The sequence below is a fragment of the Diplotaxodon limnothrissa genome, linkage group LG4 (assembly GCF_057381915.1).
Source record: "Diplotaxodon limnothrissa isolate DT_005_m linkage group LG4, D_limnothrissa_male_GT1.1, whole genome shotgun sequence".
NCBI classification, from domain to species: Eukaryota; Metazoa; Chordata; class Actinopteri; order Cichliformes; family Cichlidae; genus Diplotaxodon; species Diplotaxodon limnothrissa.
Window position 1 is genome coordinate 1,904,948 of NC_140599.1, and position 21,376 is coordinate 1,926,323.

The window sequence follows — 21,376 nt, forward strand, 5'->3', positions numbered from 1 at the left end:
CAGTACCTAATGGCAGTCAGGCTACCTCTGCCGAACACATGGAGGGCTGTGCAGCTCCCCAAAGAAATGCCACCCCACACCAAAACTGACCCACTGCCAAACTCATGCTGGAGGATGTTGCAGGAAGCAGAAGGTTCTCCACGGCGTCTCCAGACTGTCACAAGTGCTCAGTGTGAACCTGCTTTCATCTGTGAGGAGCACAGGGCTCCAGTGGCAAAGTTGCCAATCTTTGTGTTGTCTGGCAAATGCCAAACATCCGGCACGGTGTTGGGCTGTAAGCACAACCCCACCTGTGGACGTCGGGCCCTCATACCACCCTCATGGAGTCCATTTCTGACCGTTTGAGCAGATGTGCACATTTGTGGCCTGCTGGAGGTCATTTTGCACAGCTCTGGCCTTTCTTTCCTACCCCACAGTACCTTCCCTTACCATTTGTTTCCTACTCTTTTACTTCTTCTTTGATCACGGTTGTCTTTCTAGATAAGCAATTTCATTTGCTCTGGGGCGAGTCACTGGCTCGGGTGCATTCTGGGACTGTCAGTTCACCAGTGTGCTGGCATGCTTCTTAACAAACACACCACTACAGCAAACATCTCAAATGTACTTGTTGATTTCTTCGACAAAACACTGAACAAAAAATTTACTTGTGAGTGTGCTGCCTGGTGCTTTTAAATTTTGTGATAATTTGAGCAGCCCAGAAAGCATCCCATAAATTAAATTATGTTATCGTATCTGAACATGTACACTAGTCATTAAATTAGATGGGAAATAATGATTCAGGGTAAACAACTGCACCAAGGGAATTCCATTTTTCTTCTCAAAATGTAAAATGTCTGTTGAAAAATCACATTGAACAGAGATGTGATTAACTTTTTATTTTACCAAACAAAACATCAATGATGACACAATCAGTCTTCATCAGAAGTGCTCAAATCACTCTCAGTGGCATCGTCTGGAATGTCCTCCTCCTCCTCCGAGTCCATTTCTAGGAGTGGTTGGTGGCTGAGGATTCTCTTGTACACGTCCTTTACTTTGAGCATTTCAGCTTTCAGTTCACTTTGTTTTTTTAAAACCAGGCTACAGAGTCCCTTCTGTGCATCCTCCGACATGCCAACAAAGGAGGCTGTAAAAAGAACAAAACAAATAAATATGAGAAAAGTAAAAAAAACAAACAAAAAAAAACCTCACCTCATAAACACAAGGAATTAGGATGCTGTAATTCACCATTTTTTTAAAAGGGAGAAGGCAGTGTTAGCTAGCAATCTAGATATAGGTAAAAGATCCAGTAAGACTTTAGCATCTGCTCTTATTTTCAATCGATTCATCAAAAAATTAATAAATAAATAAAGTGCTTACAGTCTGAGGAGATTGTCCCCAACACCACAGAACGCATTCGCAACACAGTCCAGTGATGCCGCATCTCCCTGCAAAGGATCATCTCCTCCTCTCTCAGGCGCCTCACAGCCATCACCTTCTCAAAGACCTTTCTCTTTGTCCGGAGGTCAGCAGCAGCTACAGTTTAACAACATCAGATGGGAAAACATAGCAGCATATTATGATTCAAGAACAAAACATTCAACTACTGCTCAGATACTGGGAGCTTGTTTAAAAAGGATATTTATAAATCAAGAGCTTACGTTCACTTGTGCTCTGCCAGGGCCAAATATCGGTCTGCATGAGGGCATCACTGGATACGATTTGCTTTGTTGGTTCAGCGAGCTTGTTGTAGTCATCAGCAGCAGCCGCCAAGCGTTTCTTCTCAACTAAGATGACCTTGCGAATTCTGTGTCGCCTCTTGTTGCTATCTGTAAATAATCATAAAAAATTCACACCTTCACATAATGTATATATTTACATTTTAATCTACACTCATCAATTTGTTTGCTGGAACAAATCACATCCAGCTCAAACAAACCTGGATCTGATTTTATTCTGTTTACAAAGTAGCTGCACAAGCTGTACAAACTCAGCATCAAACCGTCCGTTTCAAAGAAACTGGGACGTACCATTTTGTCTGTAAAGACTTTGTGTTCGCACTCTGATGATGACGACAAGCTCCTCTACTCGTGCCTGCAACGCTCCAAGGCTGCCATCAGTTTGATCACTTTCTAAGTGAGAGGAATATTAATCAGAGCACAGGATGAGTAACAGTCACCAAACTACACTGGACTCTGTAATCACTGACTTGATGACATTCATTATAAGACATCTGGAGCCTTCATGTTGTGACAGGTGAGACCTGGAGATTTGGGACCGCCCCTGGTGGGCGGAGCTGGTCTTCGCTCCTTTCATAAGCGCAGGTGTGGGCAATTGGGTATTCCTTTGCAAACCTGAAGCTGCGAGTGCTTGGTCTGAGTTGGGCAAGTTGGTGTTTCTTAACTATGAAAGTCTGATACGCGTCCTTCCCCTAAACTTCTGTTAGAACGGTAGGTTACACAAAAATGTACCACTTGAGCTCTGGCTGTTGGCAGAGGTTTACAGTTATTTGCACCCTTGTAGGTGGGAAACATTGCTCCCGTGACAACGGTATAGTGGACTTCATCGCCACTGACCCACATTTATTAGGGTGTGACACGAACTTGTGGACAGGTAACAAAACCAATTCAGTGGAGGAATATTCCTGTGTTTTATTGTCCAGCTAGTGATCTCCTGTCTTTTATTCACAGAGTACCGAGCTGCTGCTTTGCCAGGTGGATTTCTGGCTGCGGGCAAAGGACCCGACACATCAGTGTGTTTTAATTTGTTTTAAACTGGTGTAAGCCGACAGACTGACTGCTGCGGCTGTCGATGGTTTTGGTTTTTGGTTTTACTTTTTCTGTATCAATAGGCACCACAGATATTGATCCTTTTAGTATTTTAACCCCTTTATTTATATATATATATATATATATATATATATATATATATATATATATATATATATATATATATATATATATATATATATATATATATATATATATATATATATATATATATATATATATATATATATATAGTCGCAGACGGTGAAGGCGCTGCAGGGAAAACAAATCCTTTTTTTGTCTCCCCGCTTTTGCATGCACAGCGGTGGGCCCGAGTGAAGACGGCACTGAAGATTTGACTTTTTTTCTATAGTGTTTTACCCATTTGGGGTCATGTGTGAGTTGCCGTCCATGTTTAACCTGTGTGCTATGTCGATTTGTTTTTAAACGGTTCCCCGCAGCGCTTGCCCCGTCTCACGGGCAATCGCACAGTTTTATCGTCTTTAATAAGGTAACGTTTTTAATTGGTTTGAGGTGCCGCTGTTACACTGTTTCTTTTATTTTGTATTAAAAAATTAAACTCTTTTAAACTGACTGTGCGCCTACGGCTCTGTCCTATTTTAAATAGGTACCTACCACGGGTCACAAACTGGCGTTGTCGGACAGGACGAGCCTCTAGGTGTGCACAGCGATTAGTCAGTTGGTTTGTGTAAAATTTTTATTTTTATGGGTGTGTGTTTTAAACTGTTTTATATTCGTATTTATTTTTTTAGGCAAAGCAGCAGCTGGTAAATCCTGGTGGTAACAAAGTGTAATCTGCATTTAAACACAGTAGGCACTTACTGTTGAGGGTTTTTTTTTTATTATGGAGTCCCAATCAGGCATTTCTAGCCCCTGTAGACCTCATGACTCTACCCCTATGGAGGGCTCTCTCCAAGAGAGGCTGGTTTATATCCCTAGAGAGAGGTCGTGCCCCCTGTTTAGTGGAACTGGGGAAATTAGTGTCCAAAGTTGGGTGGAGGAAATAAAATCTGTGATGCGCACTCGTAGACTTGCCCCTGTTGATAGAGCCCATTATATCTATGATCATTTGACTGGTGATGCTCGTGAGGAAATAAAATATAGGTCCCAGCAAGTAAGAGAAGATCCAGACCGCATTTTTGGTATTCTCCTTAGCCAGTATGGTTGCCCCATGTCCTTTATTGCTGTTAAGGAAGCTTTTTATGCAAGAAGGCAGCAAGAAGGAGAGTCACTGAGGGAATTCTCACATGCATTGTTTTCTCTCATGGACAAAATGATCCAAAGTTGTCCAGAGAGGCGAATTCCTGAGGCTGCTAGACTGCTTTCTGATCAGTTTGTAGAGGGTGTCCGGGATGGAAATTTGAGCCGCGAGCTTAAAAGGATTGTTCGCGAACATCCAGATTATGACCTCCATACTTTAAGAGATGAAGGCCTCAGGTGGGAGCGGGAAGGCAGAGTAGGAGTAGAACCCGGCCGGTTCAGGACTTATTCTGTCCCAGCAGTCTACAGCATTCAGCATACAGGACAAACAAAGGGGCCAAGGGATACTATTGGGTCAGAATTAGCAGAGGTTAAGGAAATGTTAAAACGGCAGCAGGCCCAGATTGATCAGCTTACACATGAGTTGAGTTGCCCATACATCAAGTAAGTCTAGGTTCACGCAGAAAGGAAGGCAGGTTATTTGCAGGCGGTGTCAGAAGCCTGGCCATTTTGCTAAAGACTGTGATAATGAGAGGGTAGTAGCCTTTGAATCTACAGCCCCTAGCAGGAGCTCATCTGGGCAGGGTACGTTTTCCATGCAGGCGGAAAACTAGCACCCTCTGTTATGCTGAGCCACATATCAGATGGGGACATAACTGGCTCCAACAGTTGTAATGCTCAAATGTCTGGTCCCCCACCCAAGTTGGTAGGCTCCTGTCCAAAGGTTACCATTAATATGGGAGGGGTAGATGTCTCCTGTTTATTAGACACTGGATCCATGGTCACTACCATCACGGAGAGTTTTTTTGCCAAACATTTTAAGAACTGGGGTCCAGAGAAACTGAAAGCATGCCATTGGCTGCGGTTACGGGCAGCTAATGGGCTAGATATTCCCTATGTTGGCTACCTGGAGCTTGATTGCCAAGTGTTAGGGAGGCAAATACCGAAACGTGGTGTGTTAGTTGTTAGAGATCCTTTGGAGCCCAGCCCCAACTCAGAAATATGTGGAGTACTCGGCATGAATGTGATCCGTGAGTGTTATAGGGAGCTGTTTTTGGAACATGGCTCTGCTCTTTTTGACCTTCCTTTAGTGCAGGAGGATCCTTGGCAGCAGGCTTTGCAGCGTTGCCATACAGCGCAGCTACAGCCTGAAGCACAAGTTAGTGGCCCAGTGAGAGTTAAGGGTAGAAGAAAAATTTGCATCCCCGCAGGCACAATGAAATTTGTACCTACCACATGTCAAAAAGCCCCTCCAGCACACACTGGAACAGCGCTTTTCGAACCATTAGATGCCGGTTTGCCTCATGGTCTCCTTTCTTCTCCAGCTTTGGTCCAGGTGGTCAGTGGCACTGCATTTATCCCAGTTACCAATGTGGGATTAACTGAGGCCATTTTGCCACCTCGCAGTCAGCTTGGCACCTTGTGCCAAGTTGAAATTGTCAGCCAATCGGATGGCTCGACCAGGCTCTTGGAAGATTTGGGAGAGGAAGAACGTGTTACCATGGCAACCCAGAGTGTGGAATCCAACCCTCTGAAAACTGCAATTAATGCAATTGATCTCTCAGCCCTCACTGTACAGGATCAGGACAGGGTAAGGGCCCTTTTGCGTGACTACCAATCTGTTTTTTCTTCACATGATGGTGACTTAGGGTGTACCAATTTAATGACTCATGAGATCCCACTTTTAGATGAGACTCCGGTCCGCCAGCGGTATCGACGGATTCCACCTTCAGAGTATGAGAGCGTTAAGGCCCATATTCAACACCTGTTGGAGAGTCAGGTGATCAGAGAAAGTTGTAGCCCTTTTGCATCCCCAATCGTGGTAGTACGAAAGAAGGACTCCAGTATTAGGCTTTGTGTGGATTACCGTCTGCTGAACTCAAGGACTAGGAAGGATGCTTTTCCCTTGCCCCGAATTGAGGAGTCCTTGGATGTGTTGTCAGGTGCATGTTGGTTCTCTACCTTGGACTTGGCTAGTGGCTACAATCAGGTCCCTGTTGCTGAGCCAGACAAAAAGAAAACTGCTTTCTGTACTCCTTTTGGGTTATTTGAGTTCAACCGCATGCCGTTTGGCCTCTGTAATGCACCAAGCACCTTTCAGAGATTGATGGAGCGAATGTTTGGTTCCCAGAATCACCAGTCTTTGTTGTTGTACTTGGATGATGTGATTGTCTTTTCTACCACAGTAGATGAGCATATTCAGCGCCTAGGAGCAGTACTGGAGACCTTGCGGGTACAAAACTTGAAGGCCAAGTTGGAAAAATGCTGTTTTCTGCAGACAGAGGTAAAGTACCTTGGGCATGTGATCTCCAAGGACGGGGTAGCCACGGACCCAGACAAAATATCTGCGGTGTCTAATTGGCAAACTCCTAGCTCTGTTGCTGAATTGAGATCATTCTTAGGGTTTGCTAGTTACTATCGCCGCTTTGTTCCAGGTTTTGCATCCCTAGCTGCTCCGCTCCACCAGCTGGTGGCCGAACTGGCTGGGACTAAGCACAAACGCCCCTCCAAGCGTGCATTGCAGGAAGTCTGGACCGAGCAGTGTGAAAATAGCTTTCAAGAATTGAAAGCTCGGTTGGTGCATTCCCCCGTATTGGCTTATGCTAATTTTTCACAACCTTTTATCTTGGAGGTTGATGCCAGCCACTGGGGTCTGGGGGCAGTGCTTTCACAACAGCAAGCTGATGGCAAGGTGCGTCCTATAGCTTATGCTAGTCGAGGGCTAAAGCCCACGGAACGTAACATGTCCAATTACAGCTCCATGAAACTTGAATTCCTAGCCTTGAAATGGGCTATGACTGAAAAATTCAGAGAATATTTGCTGGGTAACAGGTGTGTTGTCTATACAGACAACAACCCCTTGAGCCATCTGACTACAGCAAAGCTTGGAGCTTTGGAACAGCGCTGGGCGGCTCAGCTCTCTTCTTTTGATTTTTCAATTAAGTATCGTCCGGGTCGTACAAATGGCAATGCAGATGCTTTGTCTCGAAAGTGTCAGCCATCCGATCAAACTGTGTCTTTAGAAACACTGCTTCCTGGTACTTCCCTTCCAGACTCTTTAGTGCAAACAGTTTTACCACCCCAGCAAGTAATCCAATCTATGATTTCGGTTTTACCCTCTCATTCACTTGCAGACCTTGCTACTTTGCAGAGGGAGGACCCCACGATTAGTGGTTTTTTGAAGTTTTGGCGCAGAGGAACTGGCCCTCCTCTCCACAGTGTAGTGTCCCCACTCCATTAGCTGAAAGTGGTACAGTTAGAAGAACGACACGCTCAACAGCTGGCCACCATTCCAATCCACACCATCTGCCCCAATCAGCTGAAGCCAGGCCACCTAGTGTACATTCAGTTACAGCTTTTTATAGACCGTGGCTTTAAGGTTTCATTGTCGGGTCGCCAATGCAAAAACCAGGGGGGAGAATGTGACAGGTGAGACCTGGAGATTTGGGACCGCCCCTGGTGGGCGGAGCTGGTCTTTGCTCCTTTCATAAGCGCAGGTGTGGGCAATTGGGTATTCCTTTGCAAACCTGAAGCTGCGAGTGCTTGGTCTGAGTTGGGCAAGTTGGTGTTTCTTAACTATGAAAGTCTGATACGCGTCCTTCCCCTAAACTTCTGTTAGAACGGTAGGTTACACAAAAATGTACCACTTGAGCTCTGGCTGTTGGCAGAGGTTTACAGTTATTTGCACCCTTGTAGGTGGGAAACATTGCTCCCGTGAGAACGGTATAGTGGACTTCATCGCCACTGACCCACATTTATTAGGGTGTGACACGAACTTGTGGACAGGTAACAAAACCAATTCAGTGGAGGAATATTCCTGTGTTTTATTGTCCAGCTAGTGATCTCCTGTCTTTTATTCACAGAGTACCGAGCTGCTGCTTTGCCAGGTGGATTTCTGGCTGCGGGCAAAGGACCCGACACATCAGTGTGTTTTAATTTGTTTTAAACTGGTGTAAGCCGACAGACTGACTGCTGCGGCTGTCGATGGTTTTGGGTTTTGGTTTTACTTTTTCTGTATCAATAGGCACCACAGATATTGATCCTTTTAGTATTTTAACCCCTTTATTTATATATATATATATATTGTCGCAGACGGTGAAGGCGCTGCAGGGAAAACAAATCCTTTTTTTGTCTCCCCGCTTTTGCATGCACAGCGGTGGGCCCGAGTGAAGACGGCACTGAAGATTTGACTTTTTTTCTATAGTGTTTTACCCATTTGGGGTCATGTGTGAGTTGCCGTCCATGTTTAACCTGTGTGCTATGTCGATTTGTTTTTAAACGGTTCCCCGCAGCGCTTGCCCCGTCTCACGGGCAATCGCACAGTTTTATCGTCTTTAATAAGGTAACGTTTTTAATTGGTTTGAGGTGCCGCTGTTACACTGTTTCTTTTATTTTGTATTAAAAAATTAAACTCTTTTAAACTGACTGTGCGCCTACGGCTCTGTCCTATTTTAAATAGGTACCTACCACGGGTCACAATGTGCTGCTATCTCATGATAATCATGAGATAACAAGTATGTTGGTGTTCAGGTTTATAAAACCAACTAGTACGACATCATTTCAACCCAGGTTCTATCCAATTTGATGAAACGCAACAACTCTGCCATAAATTTGCTTTTCCAAGGCTTATTTTTCATTGTTTGTTGACACTGTCAGAAAGATCTTAACTCTAAGTTCTTTAATGAGGCCATGGTGGGTCCTATTGTTATACATGAGTGCATTATATTGAGACTCACCTTCAGCCCATTGCTGCAGTGTGTCGTCATCCACACCCAGCTCATTTCTGCTCGCATTCAGGCTCTCCACTTGTTCTCTAAGGATCCTTATGATCTAAGAATGCATTCATAAATGTCATTCATATTGACATTAAAAGAGTACTGGTGTTTTCCCCCCATTACCACACACATTAAAATGGGTGTTGAAAAAATGACCTTTAGATATCGCTGGCTCAAAGTGCGGCCCAGTTGTTCCACTTTCCTTTTGTTCCAGCCCAAAGCCAGGAGGGTCAGCATGTCTGTTCGCCCTGCATTTCAGTTAGTATACAAATAAGAATTAATGAGCAGGAGACTGAGTGGAATCTCAGACACGGACACACACCTGCTTTAGACATGTACTTCGTTGTGATGGCCGCCCTAGACAGGAAACTGTTTACTTGTTCCACCTCTTCTCCAACTGTTGAACCGGCCCCATCCTGAAACGCACCTCCCCATTTGATCTATAGAAAGGAGGTCACAATACATGACTGCTGAATTCATTCAACCTTATAACAAAATGTCTCAAACTAATCCAAAACTACAAGCTGCAGTATACCTCGCATTTCCAAGTGTGAGCTTTGCATGCATGACGGAGAGAAGAGGAAGCATTGACAAGAGGTTCCTCAGCTCAGGGCACTGCTGAGCCACCTTGGTTAAATAGGGGAAATATTTACAGGCCACATCGGAGCAAAGGAACGTAATATGTCCTGGGACGCTAGCTGCCAACTTCCTCTGGAGAAAAAGGGGGTAAGCAAAGATCTCCCCTCGAAACATGTTCAATGCAGCTAAGAGGACTCCGTGGCGACAAACAGCTATTTCCATGCCCTCTTCATCCAACTTCCCAGTGGACTTTTTCGACGACTCCTTTGCTGCAGTCCAAGATGAAGATCCGCACAACCCTTTCCCCGGGACCTATACACTCAAAGATTTTAACATAAAAGACATGACATGATGAAGCCCTATCAGGGACAAACTTTTTAAAACAAATGCATAACAATTAGCTGAATTAGCCTCGAGTCACACAAGACCTCAGATCTCCCCAGGACAGCACTGATAACACAAAATAAAAATCATGTTGTTTTTTTTAAATACACATGGTGACAAAATTAAGTACACATTAAGATAAAATAAAGTAAATAGTATTACGACAACACCAAGAGAAAAATAAAAAAAAAATATCGACCCATCCATATATGTCTACACACACAAACACACACACACGTAAGTGTATATGGTTACAGCATTAACGTCATTTTAACAAGATTAACAGCACTAATATATATATGTATCTTACATGATTTGTGTGTCTCTGGATGTATTTCACAAACTCAGCAACTTCCTCATCTTTTTCAATGAAGACACCTTCAAAGTTCCCCTGCTCTGAAGTGCTGAACGAACACAGTGACAGTTGTTTGAAAAGAAACATTAAAATACATTTTTCTACAAATCCATATTTGACTTATGTCCACAATGCATAACGTACCTTGCATTAGACTGAAAGCGATAAAGCTTGCGGTTTCCATCAACTGAGACGGCAAGCATGTGTGGAGTGCAGGCAGGGCAGCTAAAGCATGGCTCCTTGCACATCCTGTCCACCTCAAACTTTACAGCACTCCACTCCAAGAAACTTTTACTGAAGGCATCAGCTGATATTCGGCCATTCTTTTACATAGAGGACATACAACAGAATATTCAAGGACAGTCAGCATAAACATTGATTTGCACAATTTCCTTAAACTTGGCAAATTTAGGAACTCACCCTTCCAAAATGGGCTGTTCGTTCATCCAGCATTTTGACAAATGCCTTAAGTGACATCCCTGGTGCAGCCTTCTTAATGTCATAGAAAGACTGAAAGACATCCATTGAAAACAGGGTGCAGAAATTTAAGGTGCCAGGCCAATATCCACTACCCAGGATGTCCTTAACTGAGGGGGACCACATTAGGCCACAGCTGGTGCAGCTCACCACTGGCAGTGCAAGGTTATAACGGCCTTTAGAAAGGATCAGGAGAAATTCAGTCATGGCTCAAAGCATTCATTTTTTTCATGTTGTTTTCAAATCGGTCTGGTAAATCCAAATGACCTTTGACAGGTGCCCACATATACTGCGGGCCGAGGGTAATTAAAACAAAGATAGCAATGCACAATTTGCAATAAAACCTCCAAACACATCTATTGTGTATGTAGTGTGTGACAAAAGGGCAACTTACCATTTATGGTTACAAGAGCCACAATTGCGCCGGGTGAAACCTCAACGTTACCTGCTGGGCAGTCACACACAGTCTGGCCTTTGCACAGGCAACAGCCGAACTAACATTAAAACACACAATATATATAAAAAGAATTAGAAATTAACTGATACACAATAAATATACAATAACAGCACCCACTCATACTCATACATAGCAAGAAATGCATAAGACTTAAAAACTGTACCTATTGGCTTGTGAAACTCTGATGAAGGCTGCAAAAACCCTCCTGTTACTGCCTCTCTGCTGTGCAGGACAATGCCTGTGTGAACTGCAATATCACAGTCAGCACAAAGGAATGGAAGAGACAGGCAGTCCAGGCACCTCACAACTACTTGTTTGCCACACTGACACACACGGTGTGACTGTGGATCCAGAGTAGCTAACATATTGTCTATAAGACAAGGCCTGGCCTCTTTCCACTTTTGCGAGGACACCATATTTCTGATCGCCCAGTGAGTAGCAGCTGACTCAGACGACGTCTCACAAGTCATGGCTGCGTCCTCTTCTCCATCCTCCAACAACTGAAGGAGCTCCTGACGAAGCACCTCAGTTCCACACACTAACAGAAAAAAAATAAAGAAAGGAAGAAACTCTTCCACAAAGTGAAAAACACTCTGGGCAGTATGTTTCTTAGGACTGCACAAAAGCCCTGCATAACTCAACTATAACAACAAATATAAAAGTAAACAGAAATCACAATATATACAAGAAGGTAAAGTACCTTTTGTTGGGTTGACACTGGCAACATAACCAGGTTCTTCACGTGGACATTGATGCTGCTCTCTGGACACTGGGGGGGTGGGGGGGGGATGAAGAATATTTACTTACTGAAATTCTTTGGTGAAAACAAGTTGTGAGATAAAATCAATGGTTGTGTGAACACTGACCACGTGGCATGCAACTAGTACTTCGACTGGTTGATGGTCTTTGAGGAATAAAAGCTCCCTGTCTGTCACGTGTTTTCCAGCGCACTGGTCTTGGCTGAGGTTCACTCTGTGCATCATTCTACGCAATTAACAAGGAAAAAAGGGAACACCTAAAATACAGTCTATGATTAAAGCAAAGATTATCAAACATCTTAAGTTAACCAACTTAATTTGACATAAACTTTAAAAAAAACTTCAAATAACATAATGTTTACTCCGTACAAAATATGTGTTGCCTCTTTAACAACTGTTTCCACTAAAAATGTTACCTGCATATCTTGAAGGAGTTCGTCAGCAGCCTGAAGCTCTTCCTCCAGCTCGGGATCCTCTGAATCACTCATTTTCAAGCTAAAGAGGAAAGAGATTTTTGCAGAACTCAGTGACATAAACACATAACTAACGCAACTCAAATGATTTTCAGTCTTGGCGCTCCGGTTAATGTTAGCAATTAACGTTAGCATCATCAGTTTGTAAAGAGCTAGCAGAACTCTTAGCGCAAAAACTGCTTTACGCACCATGTGAGGGTATTTTGCAGCACACAAGTCCTTTAACGTTTGTAATAGATTTGATCCATCATCGTTGGATTAAATGGCTAATGCTGCAGTAGACACGTGTAGTCGTTACCTAGCAAGCATGCTGACGGTAGCTGTAGCCATTTTTAAATACATTACACCGTTTCCGAGATCAGTCACCTCTGTTTGTTTGAAGCGTTTATGAAAAAACTAACTTTGAAACACACATCAAGGTATTATGTTAAATATATGTATTTTTTACATACCTGCATTAGAATCAATCAGTTCCGCCTCATTTTCTTATTCTTATAAATGGGTCTCTCCGTTCTCCCGTCAGCCTTTGCTTACACAGGTTGCGTCTGATTGGCTGGAGCCGAGCGCATCCAAAATTAACAGGAGTGGTGAATGAATCTATAAATGTGTTTTACGTGTGAAATGAAAATAATAAACCTAACAAAGGATTATGTACGTTAAATCTGAGCACTTTCAGATCGTGAATCAGTTTGGAAAACACTGTGTGATGGCCACAACATGAAGCCATTTTATTGTTGAATTATCAGTGATACTTTCACGTGTTTTTGTTGAGAAATGTTAACGATGTCATTAAAAGAAAGCATTAAATTAGGGAGAAAAACCCGTTCGCGGAGAGGGTCCCCGGGTCTCCAGTTAGATTGTGCTTCACGGCGTCATGTTTCGCCGTGACGGGGTTATTATTGGAATAAATGGATGGCTGGAGCCTCTGCTCGAAGCGTCTCTGATCGCCGCGAGCGTGTTCATATTGGAATGAATTGACAACCCACAGCGTCACATAAAAACGTGGAAGGGTACCTTAGGCGTCAGCATGAGAAGTTAAGGGACGTGACAAATCGTCATTATTTTACGCGTCGGGAGTGAGAACGGGTTGAGTTGGTAGACGGCGAGCTGTGAGAGGACAGAGATGGAGAACGCACATTTAACTCTTTAACAGGAGATACGTTACGACTAACAGACGACTGCTGTCTACATGATGTCTTTGCAGCCCTTATGCTACATGTTACACAACTTTTCTTCATGCCAACAAGACTGAGGTGCCACATAGTCGACACATACAGCTGATTATGATGCATGTTTTACTATTGCTATGTTCACATCATCTGCTTGGCTTTATTACTGAAAGCCTGGAGATCCTCTGACGTGTGCATGGCTGATGTGAAGTATGATTAGTCCTACATGACATCAACAGCAGAGGCAATGAAAGCTTTGTTGTTAACAGGTTGTAGGTAAAGTCAAATGTCTACTTCTACACTTGTGTTGGGTAAAGTTCTTCTCACTGCAGCAGATTTATATCTGTGCTTTCACAGGGCGTGATGTGGAGCTCAGCGCTGAGGTGCAGGTCTCCTTGGAGACGCCATCCTGGCTGAAATATTATCATGCTTCCAAAACATTTCAGCTTTTATTTTGAAAGAAACAAGACTTGAAAACGAGTCCCCTTCTTCCTCTTTGTCTTTGTTCTTCAGAGGAGTGTCACCTGGACAAACTCAGGGCTGTTCTAGAGCCTTTCTTATTATTTGACTCCATAGAAATAAAACTGAATGGAATCAAACAAAAACTCCCAAACAGCTAAAACACTTTGCTTTATTCTCTTTTTTAACAAATACGTTGAAGTCCATCCACAACAACACAGCTGAGATCTCCTTTGTAATCAAGTGTTTACATCCTTTGTACAGATCTGCATACAAAACAATCATTTACGTCCCACAGAAGTCTAGTTACACGTAACTATACAAGAACTGGTGAATGACAGAAACATGAGACACATGATCACAGGTGATAACAAAAAGAGAAAGAATTCATGTGTTAGTGATGTTTTTCAGCCCTGATGGCTCATGTTGGAGAAACAAGCTGAGGTACGTGGAAAGTTCACACACACAAGTGGGCGTGAGCGCACACACACAGAGAGAAACACAACTGAAGCATCTGTTTGCTGTTTCTGCTTTCATCATCTCTGCTGCTGTGTCAGGCTGGGGTCTCTCAGTGACGTGGTTGAGGTGAAGTATGACGAGTATCCCTGATTCAGTCCATCGAGACAAAGGGCAAAGAAAGCTGTTGTTAACAAACTCTATGGTGATGTGGCATTTAGCTCTGACTCTACGCTCTGCTGAATCCTTTGAACCTGCTGATCAGTAAAGCTCTACGTGCTGCAGCAGATTGACCTCATCTGTGTTCACAGGTGTGGACCTCAGCGCTGAGGTGCAGGAGACTTTCATTCAGTTCTCCCTGCAAACAGCATCCAGCCTGGAAATACTGTCATCTTTCCCAGAAACGGTGCTCTTATCTCAGAGAAGAAGTCTGATGTAAATAACTGCAATCAACATAACTGCAATCAATAATGCCAACACGATGACTGTTCATAGCTCCTGCTTTGAAATACTGAACTTAAACATTGACCTGATGAAAGATCACAATTCACAGTGGCCCACTGTCAGAATCATTCTGAATATAAACTCATCGAGTTAATCTGAACCTTTCTCAAATGTGCTGTGAATAAATGCTGCTGCAAGCCACTGTGGGAAAGCTGTGTTATTATCATGGAAACATCTGTGACACATTCACAGAGGACGAGGACACAAAGGGACGACACGCAGAGGCTGTGTTAAAGTCAAAAATCCAAATCTTTAGTCCTAAACAGGCAGTGGTTACAAACAGGAAGACGAGCAGTCCATTAAACAGTCTACAGGGTCAAACATACAGAGAATTCAAACAGCTATTAAAAACAAATAACTGGACACTGAAAAACTTCAGTGATGTGTGAGGCACCAAAGGGAAGCAGCTGAGTATATTCAATGAATTATCTTCAAATACAAAGACAGAAACTCCTACAGGCAGCATGCAAACTGAGCAGGATACACAAAGATCAGAGATTACAAAATAAATCAGACAAGGATTTCAAACTTACTGAGAGCAAGGCCTCTGTTACAAATCTGTCTAATAGAAAAACATGCTGTACAGATACAATACGCTCAGTGTTCATGGTCATTTAAAAACTGGCTCTACCTGAACCACTTCAATATTTTATGAAGTCACTGAGTCGACGATTTCTACACTTTGTTTCCTTCATTGCAGTCAGAGTGTGGCTGGTAAGGATGAAAACACACACAGAGCGTAAATTGTCTTTGTTAGTAACAAACGTCAGCAAAGAAAAGACAAAACACACAAACACTCTCATGATATTCATGAATCATTAGAAAGCATCCAAACATTCTGCTCGTGGACTTTTACAGTCTTATTTGCACTCGCTCATCTTCATCATCACCCTGATCAATACATGACAGGGGAGGCTTTGAGGTAGGCGGGGCTCTCTGCTGATGTCAGCATGAAAGGCAGGACCAGCGTCTGCCACATGTTGGTGAAACATCACAGTACACTGGCGTGGTTTCCTTTCCAGATGTTGGACGTTTGACACTTCAACGTTGAGGCCAACAAGAAGACACAGTTTTGGGTCGGGTTGCTGCAGGGTTTCTAACTGAGCAAAAGCAGAAGCACACAGACCAACAGGGATCAGATGCTGAGTGTTAGAGGAACATCTGTGCTGATCACTGAATGCTGCTGTGGTCTCTTGTTGAAGTTGGCTGGTGGGACAGTCTAATAGTGATATCCTGCCCATCGGAGGAACACTTTTAAAAACACATGCAATACTTTGTTTGTATTACAGTCACAGTTTATGTTATTTTTGTCCTTTAAAAGTGTTGCTGTACTATAAAGTCCTATAATTTGAGGCTAAAACGGCTCAGAGTCTCTCTCTCAGAGGATCTCCTTTGAAAGTGGAGACGGCTTTATCCGCTGATCCACGTCACTTTACCTGGATGTTTTCTTTGAAGCTGGATGAAGACTCCTCTCCCTCACTCCTGCTGCAGCTGTGTGGTCCAGTTGGCCTCTGAGGTCACAGTCAACATCTGTAGCAGAAGAGGGGAAATAAAAGTCCAGGTCACCAAAACTGGGAGCTTTTCCAAAATAGAGCGTAACTGGACTTTTTCAGCCTTACAGGCAGATAGTCGTCTGAAGCTGCAGCTTTTTCTTTTTAGCTTTTTCCAATCTCTGCTCTCGGCTTTCTTTGAGAACATGTCTGCTTTCTTGGCATGGGTCTGTCTGCTGTTGGTGAAGAGACTAAATCCACATACTCGCTACTAAGATCTCCTCAAGTAGTCTCAACCAGATTACAGTTTAAGAGTAAATGTCTCCTGAGAGTTTCACCTTGGGGAGATGCTGTCTTGCTAACATGCAATCATGAGCATTAATCTATGAGGTGAAAAAGTAATTTTAAAAGCTCCAGCCACAAGTTTTATTTCATCTGTGTTTTGGTCAGAGTCCCATCAGACCTCCAGAATGGTGTCAGAGTGTTTTCTATCCACGTGATGAGCACAGGCCTCAGGTCCAGACCTCCACGGGCACCATAGCCTCTTTGGAGCTAATAGGTGCAAGAAGGTTTTGTTGGGATAGGAACTGAAGAGGAAACTGATGAGGAAGGCAAGGATCTTCTTCAGCTCCTCCGAGCCGGGACCTCTTTGTGTAGGCCAGCATTGGCCAGGTAGCCCTCCAGCATCGCTGGATGGCCGACAGTGGAAAACCTAGAGGAGTAGGAGAGAGGTCCCGGTGGCGCCTGTGTCCGGCAGCCTCGCCTCTGTCAGTGCGCCCCAGGGCAGCTGTGGCTACAATGTAGCTTGCTATCGCCAGTGTGTGAATGTGTGTGTGAATGGGTGGATGACTGAATGTAGTGTAAAGCGCTTTGGGGTCCTATGGACTAGAAAAGCACTATACAAATGCAGGCCATTTAGGAGAGAAACAGCAGCTTGGAGCATGTCTTTATACTGTTTAGTCTTTAGAGCCACAGACTTTCTTTTAATGTCATTGTTCAGGATCTATGACTGATTATGTATTTATTGTATTCCTCCATTAGAGATAGGGTGAGAAGTTCGGCCATCCGGGAGGGGCTCAGAGTAGAGCATCTGCTGCTCCACATCGAAAGGAGCCAGCTGAGGTGGTTCGGGCATCTGACAAGGATGCCCCCTGGGCGCCTCCTGGGTGAGGTGTTCCAGGCATGTCCCACCGGGAGGAGGCCCCGGGGCAGACCCAGGACACGCTGGAGAGATTATATCTCCAAGCTGGAGGAGGTGGCTGGGGAGAGGGAGGTCTGGGCCTCTTTGCTTAGGCTGCTGCCCCCGCGACCCGGCCTCGGATAAAGCGGATGAAGATGGATGGATGGATGGATGGATGGATGGCTGTATTCCTCCATGACTGTGTGACAGCAAGTGGAACAAACCAGCTTCACCTTTGTTGATATGCTTGTAATTTTAATATTGATTAAATGGCCCATGAAATAATAGAAAGCTCATATATGAAAATGTATTTTAAGAAATAAAATGTTAATCTGAGTACAAAGGAGTACACTCACCTTCGGGTAGATGGAGGTGTAGCGAGCGCTGGTGAACATCCAGGCCTCCTCGTAGAACTGATCACTGATTGGATCCAAAACATCGATGGAGGATCTGTGTAAGCGCTGAGGATCGTCCTGATGGACAGAACAGAAGGAGAGTGAGACAAGTGAAGATATACTAAACAACACTGTGACATAAACTGACCCACACACAGTTTGATTCACAGGTGATTGACACATTATTGGACCACGAGCAATCTTTTCTGGTTTGACGCCGTCTTTGTAGCCAGAAACCAGCTCTCTCCTCGGCTTCCTCCACTACACGCTTCCCCCACGCCAGTCTCCTCCGTCACTATAAAGGGGAGAGTCATGAGCTCCATCACCCTCACCTGTGCCGTCCAACGTCCCGCCACCAGCCTCCACTGCAGCAGGCCAGAGACCACACCCCTGCCACAATAAGTAAAAGTATATCCTTGCTGTACCCTTAATGCTAATTATGCTAAATTAACCGCTGCCTTTGCCCCTTTGGGATTATTCTTATGTCACTGGGATGTTGACCTTTGACCTTCACATTAGAGAGATGGGCAGACATAATTAGTGTATGAATTTTAAAGTAACAGGTAATAAAGAGAGTGTAGCAAATGTAGTCAGGTTTATTACTCTGTATCACACATGAGTGCCCGAGGGAGGCGGGGCTGACTGGGGAGACACAGGAAACAGAGAGACAGGGCTGACTCGACATGAAACGATGAAACGTGGGACACGGGAACAGAAACTAAACACAGGCTGAAATGAACACTGAGGGAGGGAGAACTAAGATTACTGAGAGCCTGATAAATAAGAAGAACAAAAACCAAGAAAAACAAGAGTCAAAGAAAAGCAAAAACACAAAGCATTGGGCCAGGACCCACTGCTGTGACATTTATATGTGATAAAAACATTAAAAACTGCTCAGATGTTGAAATCTTTCTACGTATACTTTAGGTTCAGCTCTGCAGCCTGGCATTTGGTTAAGCATGATTCAAACATTTGATTTTGTTTAACTGGTTTTAATTATAGTTACTTTTTGTGAACATTTGTTGCAGCATTTAAAAATACATCATTTATTTTCAAACTTTTATTTGATTTAGAGCATCATATTTGACCAACGTAAATGTTTTAATTTCATATAAAATAACTGAAACAGTGAACTAAATATCTGAAATCTTTCCTTCCTTAAAAGTTATAATCCTACTTAAGTTATAGTGCAAACGCTTAAGCAACAAATATACTTGATGCTAATTAATTAATATTTCCCTTTGATGTTGCAACTATGCGGTCACTTCTGTCTTTAAACAAAATAATATTTTCCAGTTACAGAAATCATAAAGTCCAAACTAAAGTGCTACTGTTGCTATATGCATTTTATATAAATCATGGATGATGGTCCTGACATGAAGGAAGAGAAAGTTACAGGTTGCATCCTTTGACTTTGTCTCCGTGCCTTTGGGCCATTTTCAGAAGGACAGATGTTTCTGTTCAATTCTTAAATCAATTTTTTCAAACACAAACACTATTTTAAAGCTTCTAGAGAGTAAAATATTCATGATAATTATAATAACAATAATAAAAACAAAAGCTCTCAGATCCATCAAACCAAGCAGCAGAAAGAACAATAACTGAAGAGAAAACTTTAACCTTGTAGACTTCATTATGTTCCAGCTGCTCTACAGACGCTGTGACCTCGAACTTAAGCAGGTCGTAACGTATGTGCAGCTCAATAACTTCATAATCAGACCCTGTGGTATTTAGGCAGCAGAACAACTAAGAATAACAACTACAAATAATGTTTTTAGGTTTCTGTTGTACTGCAAGGTTCTGTACAGGAGAACCAAACCAAGAGCAAATATTACGTCTCATTTACACCTGAGCACGAAGAGCCATCAACATTTAGCAAATTGAATCATCTTTGTTTAGATGCAAGAAGAATCATATAGAAATGAAAAAGTAGAAATAGAAATCCAGAGCAAAGATATCCTCTAATTCAGCGTAGCACATGAGCAGCTGCTGCGATTCACGTAAGCATTTGGCTCGTCGCTGCTGCAGATTTTTCTCTCGCTGTTCTGGCTCACAGCGCTGCAAACACAAAAATAAATATCCCCAAAGGTGTGAAAGGGAGCTAATTAGTAAGAGTATTGTTACTCTCCGCAGGAGTAGTCCAGCAGTAGAAATCAGTCCAATAACAAGGTGTGTAACATCTAGCAGGGTGACAGAAAAACCCAGGGTAACTTCTAAGGACCTCAACGTCTCTCTCACATTGTGGTTTTTAAACATGCTTCCATTTGTCACTTCAGTCTTTACTCTGAAATACAGGAAGAGAAATCATGGCTGAAACAATTTCTCATGAAACCAGGGGTGTGGTCCAACAGTCAGTTTGGTGAGGAAGGTTCCTAACTGAGAGAAGTGACCCAGAAGTATCTGTGTAGCAGCCACAATGAATCCAGATCATGAGCTTTATTAACTGATCAAAGTCTCTTCTTTCATCTTCTGTATCATTCAGTTTGCATTGGTAATGCCCATTATTGTAATGCTTTTTTAAGACGAGCAAAACTTTATTTCACTTTGGGTTAGCTGGGATAAGTGATGGATGGAGGGAATTTTACTTCAGCCACAGAAATCCTAAACAGGAAGGAGGAGCAGAGTTACAGTGGATCACTATCCAGCAGGGAAACAAGGTTTATTTCAATTTCTTGGCCATGAGTGAGATTTACTGAGTGGGCAAATTAGGGAGACGACACCATCAGATCCCGAGCCCTCCATGTGTTAATCAAGAGACGGCTGCTGTGCTACATCCATAAATAATGAATAAATTAGGAGCTAAAGCTGAAAGGACAGTTTATTTGTACCATCTTCACGTGAACACATTCAAGAACATCACAGATGAAGAAACATTAAAAACTTCCACACTACATAAAGCAAGAAAAATAGTTTCTCTTTCAGGTGGTTTCAGAAAAACAGAAACATCAAACATCTCCAAGACTCTTTGAAAGAACTAAAAACCTTTGTTCTCATGGTCCAATCATGAGTGAACTCCCCGATGAAGCCTTGTGTGCTAAAACATGTCAGAGTTTCAAAGGTTAAACATGAGTTTCCAAAACGTTTTGCTGGAGAACAATGAAGTTGAAGTTTTTATCTGATTTAGTTCTGAGCTCAGATAAAATAATTATTGTGGGTGATTTTAACATCCATGTAGATGCTAAAAATGACAGCCTCAACATGGCATTTAATCTGTTATTAGACTCAATTGGTTTCTCTCAAAATGTAAAAGAACCCACCCACCACTTTAATCACACTCTAGATCTTGTTTTAACATATGGCATCGAACCTGAACATTTAACAGTGTTTCCTGAAAACCCTCTCCTGTCTGATCATTTCCTGATAACATTTACTTTTACAATAATTGATTACACAGCGGTGAAGAGTAGACTTTATCACAGTAGATGTCTTTCTGAAAGCACTGTAACTAAGTTTAAGAATATAATCCACCCACTGTTATCATCTCCAATGCCCTGTACCAA

General features: G+C 43.0%; 1 protein-coding gene and 1 pseudogene across 1 annotated transcript; both read right to left on the reverse strand.

Annotated features, from left to right (window-relative positions):
• Positions 1-1,605: 1,605 nt before the first annotated feature.
• Positions 1,606-15,790, reverse strand: LOC146632991 (uncharacterized; annotated as a pseudogene).
• Positions 15,791-16,253: 463 nt separating this feature from the next.
• LOC146632992 (phospholipase D1-like) lies at positions 16,254-18,059 on the reverse strand. Its single transcript, XM_085351929.1, has 3 exons — positions 17,838-18,059; positions 16,765-17,013; positions 16,254-16,341 (listed from the first exon to the last, which is right to left on the reverse strand). The coding sequence occupies exons 1-3, from the start codon at positions 18,057-18,059 to the stop codon at positions 16,288-16,290; spliced, it is 525 nt and encodes a 174-aa protein (XP_085208055.1). The 3' UTR covers positions 16,254-16,287.
• Between the last annotated feature and the right edge of the window lie 3,317 nt (positions 18,060-21,376).

Coding starts and splice junctions, on each gene's coding strand:
- LOC146632992 (XM_085351929.1), bottom strand. CDS start 18,059: ATGTGTCAATCACCTGTGAATCAAACTGTGTGTGGGTCAGTTTATGTC. Junction 17,014..17,837: donor ACACCTCCATCTACCCGAAG/GTGAGTGTACTC, acceptor CTACTCCTCTAG/GTTTTCCACTGTCGGCCATC. Junction 16,342..16,764: donor ACTCTGACACCATTCTGGAG/GTCTGATGGGAC, acceptor CTTCTGCTACAG/ATGTTGACTGTGACCTCAGA.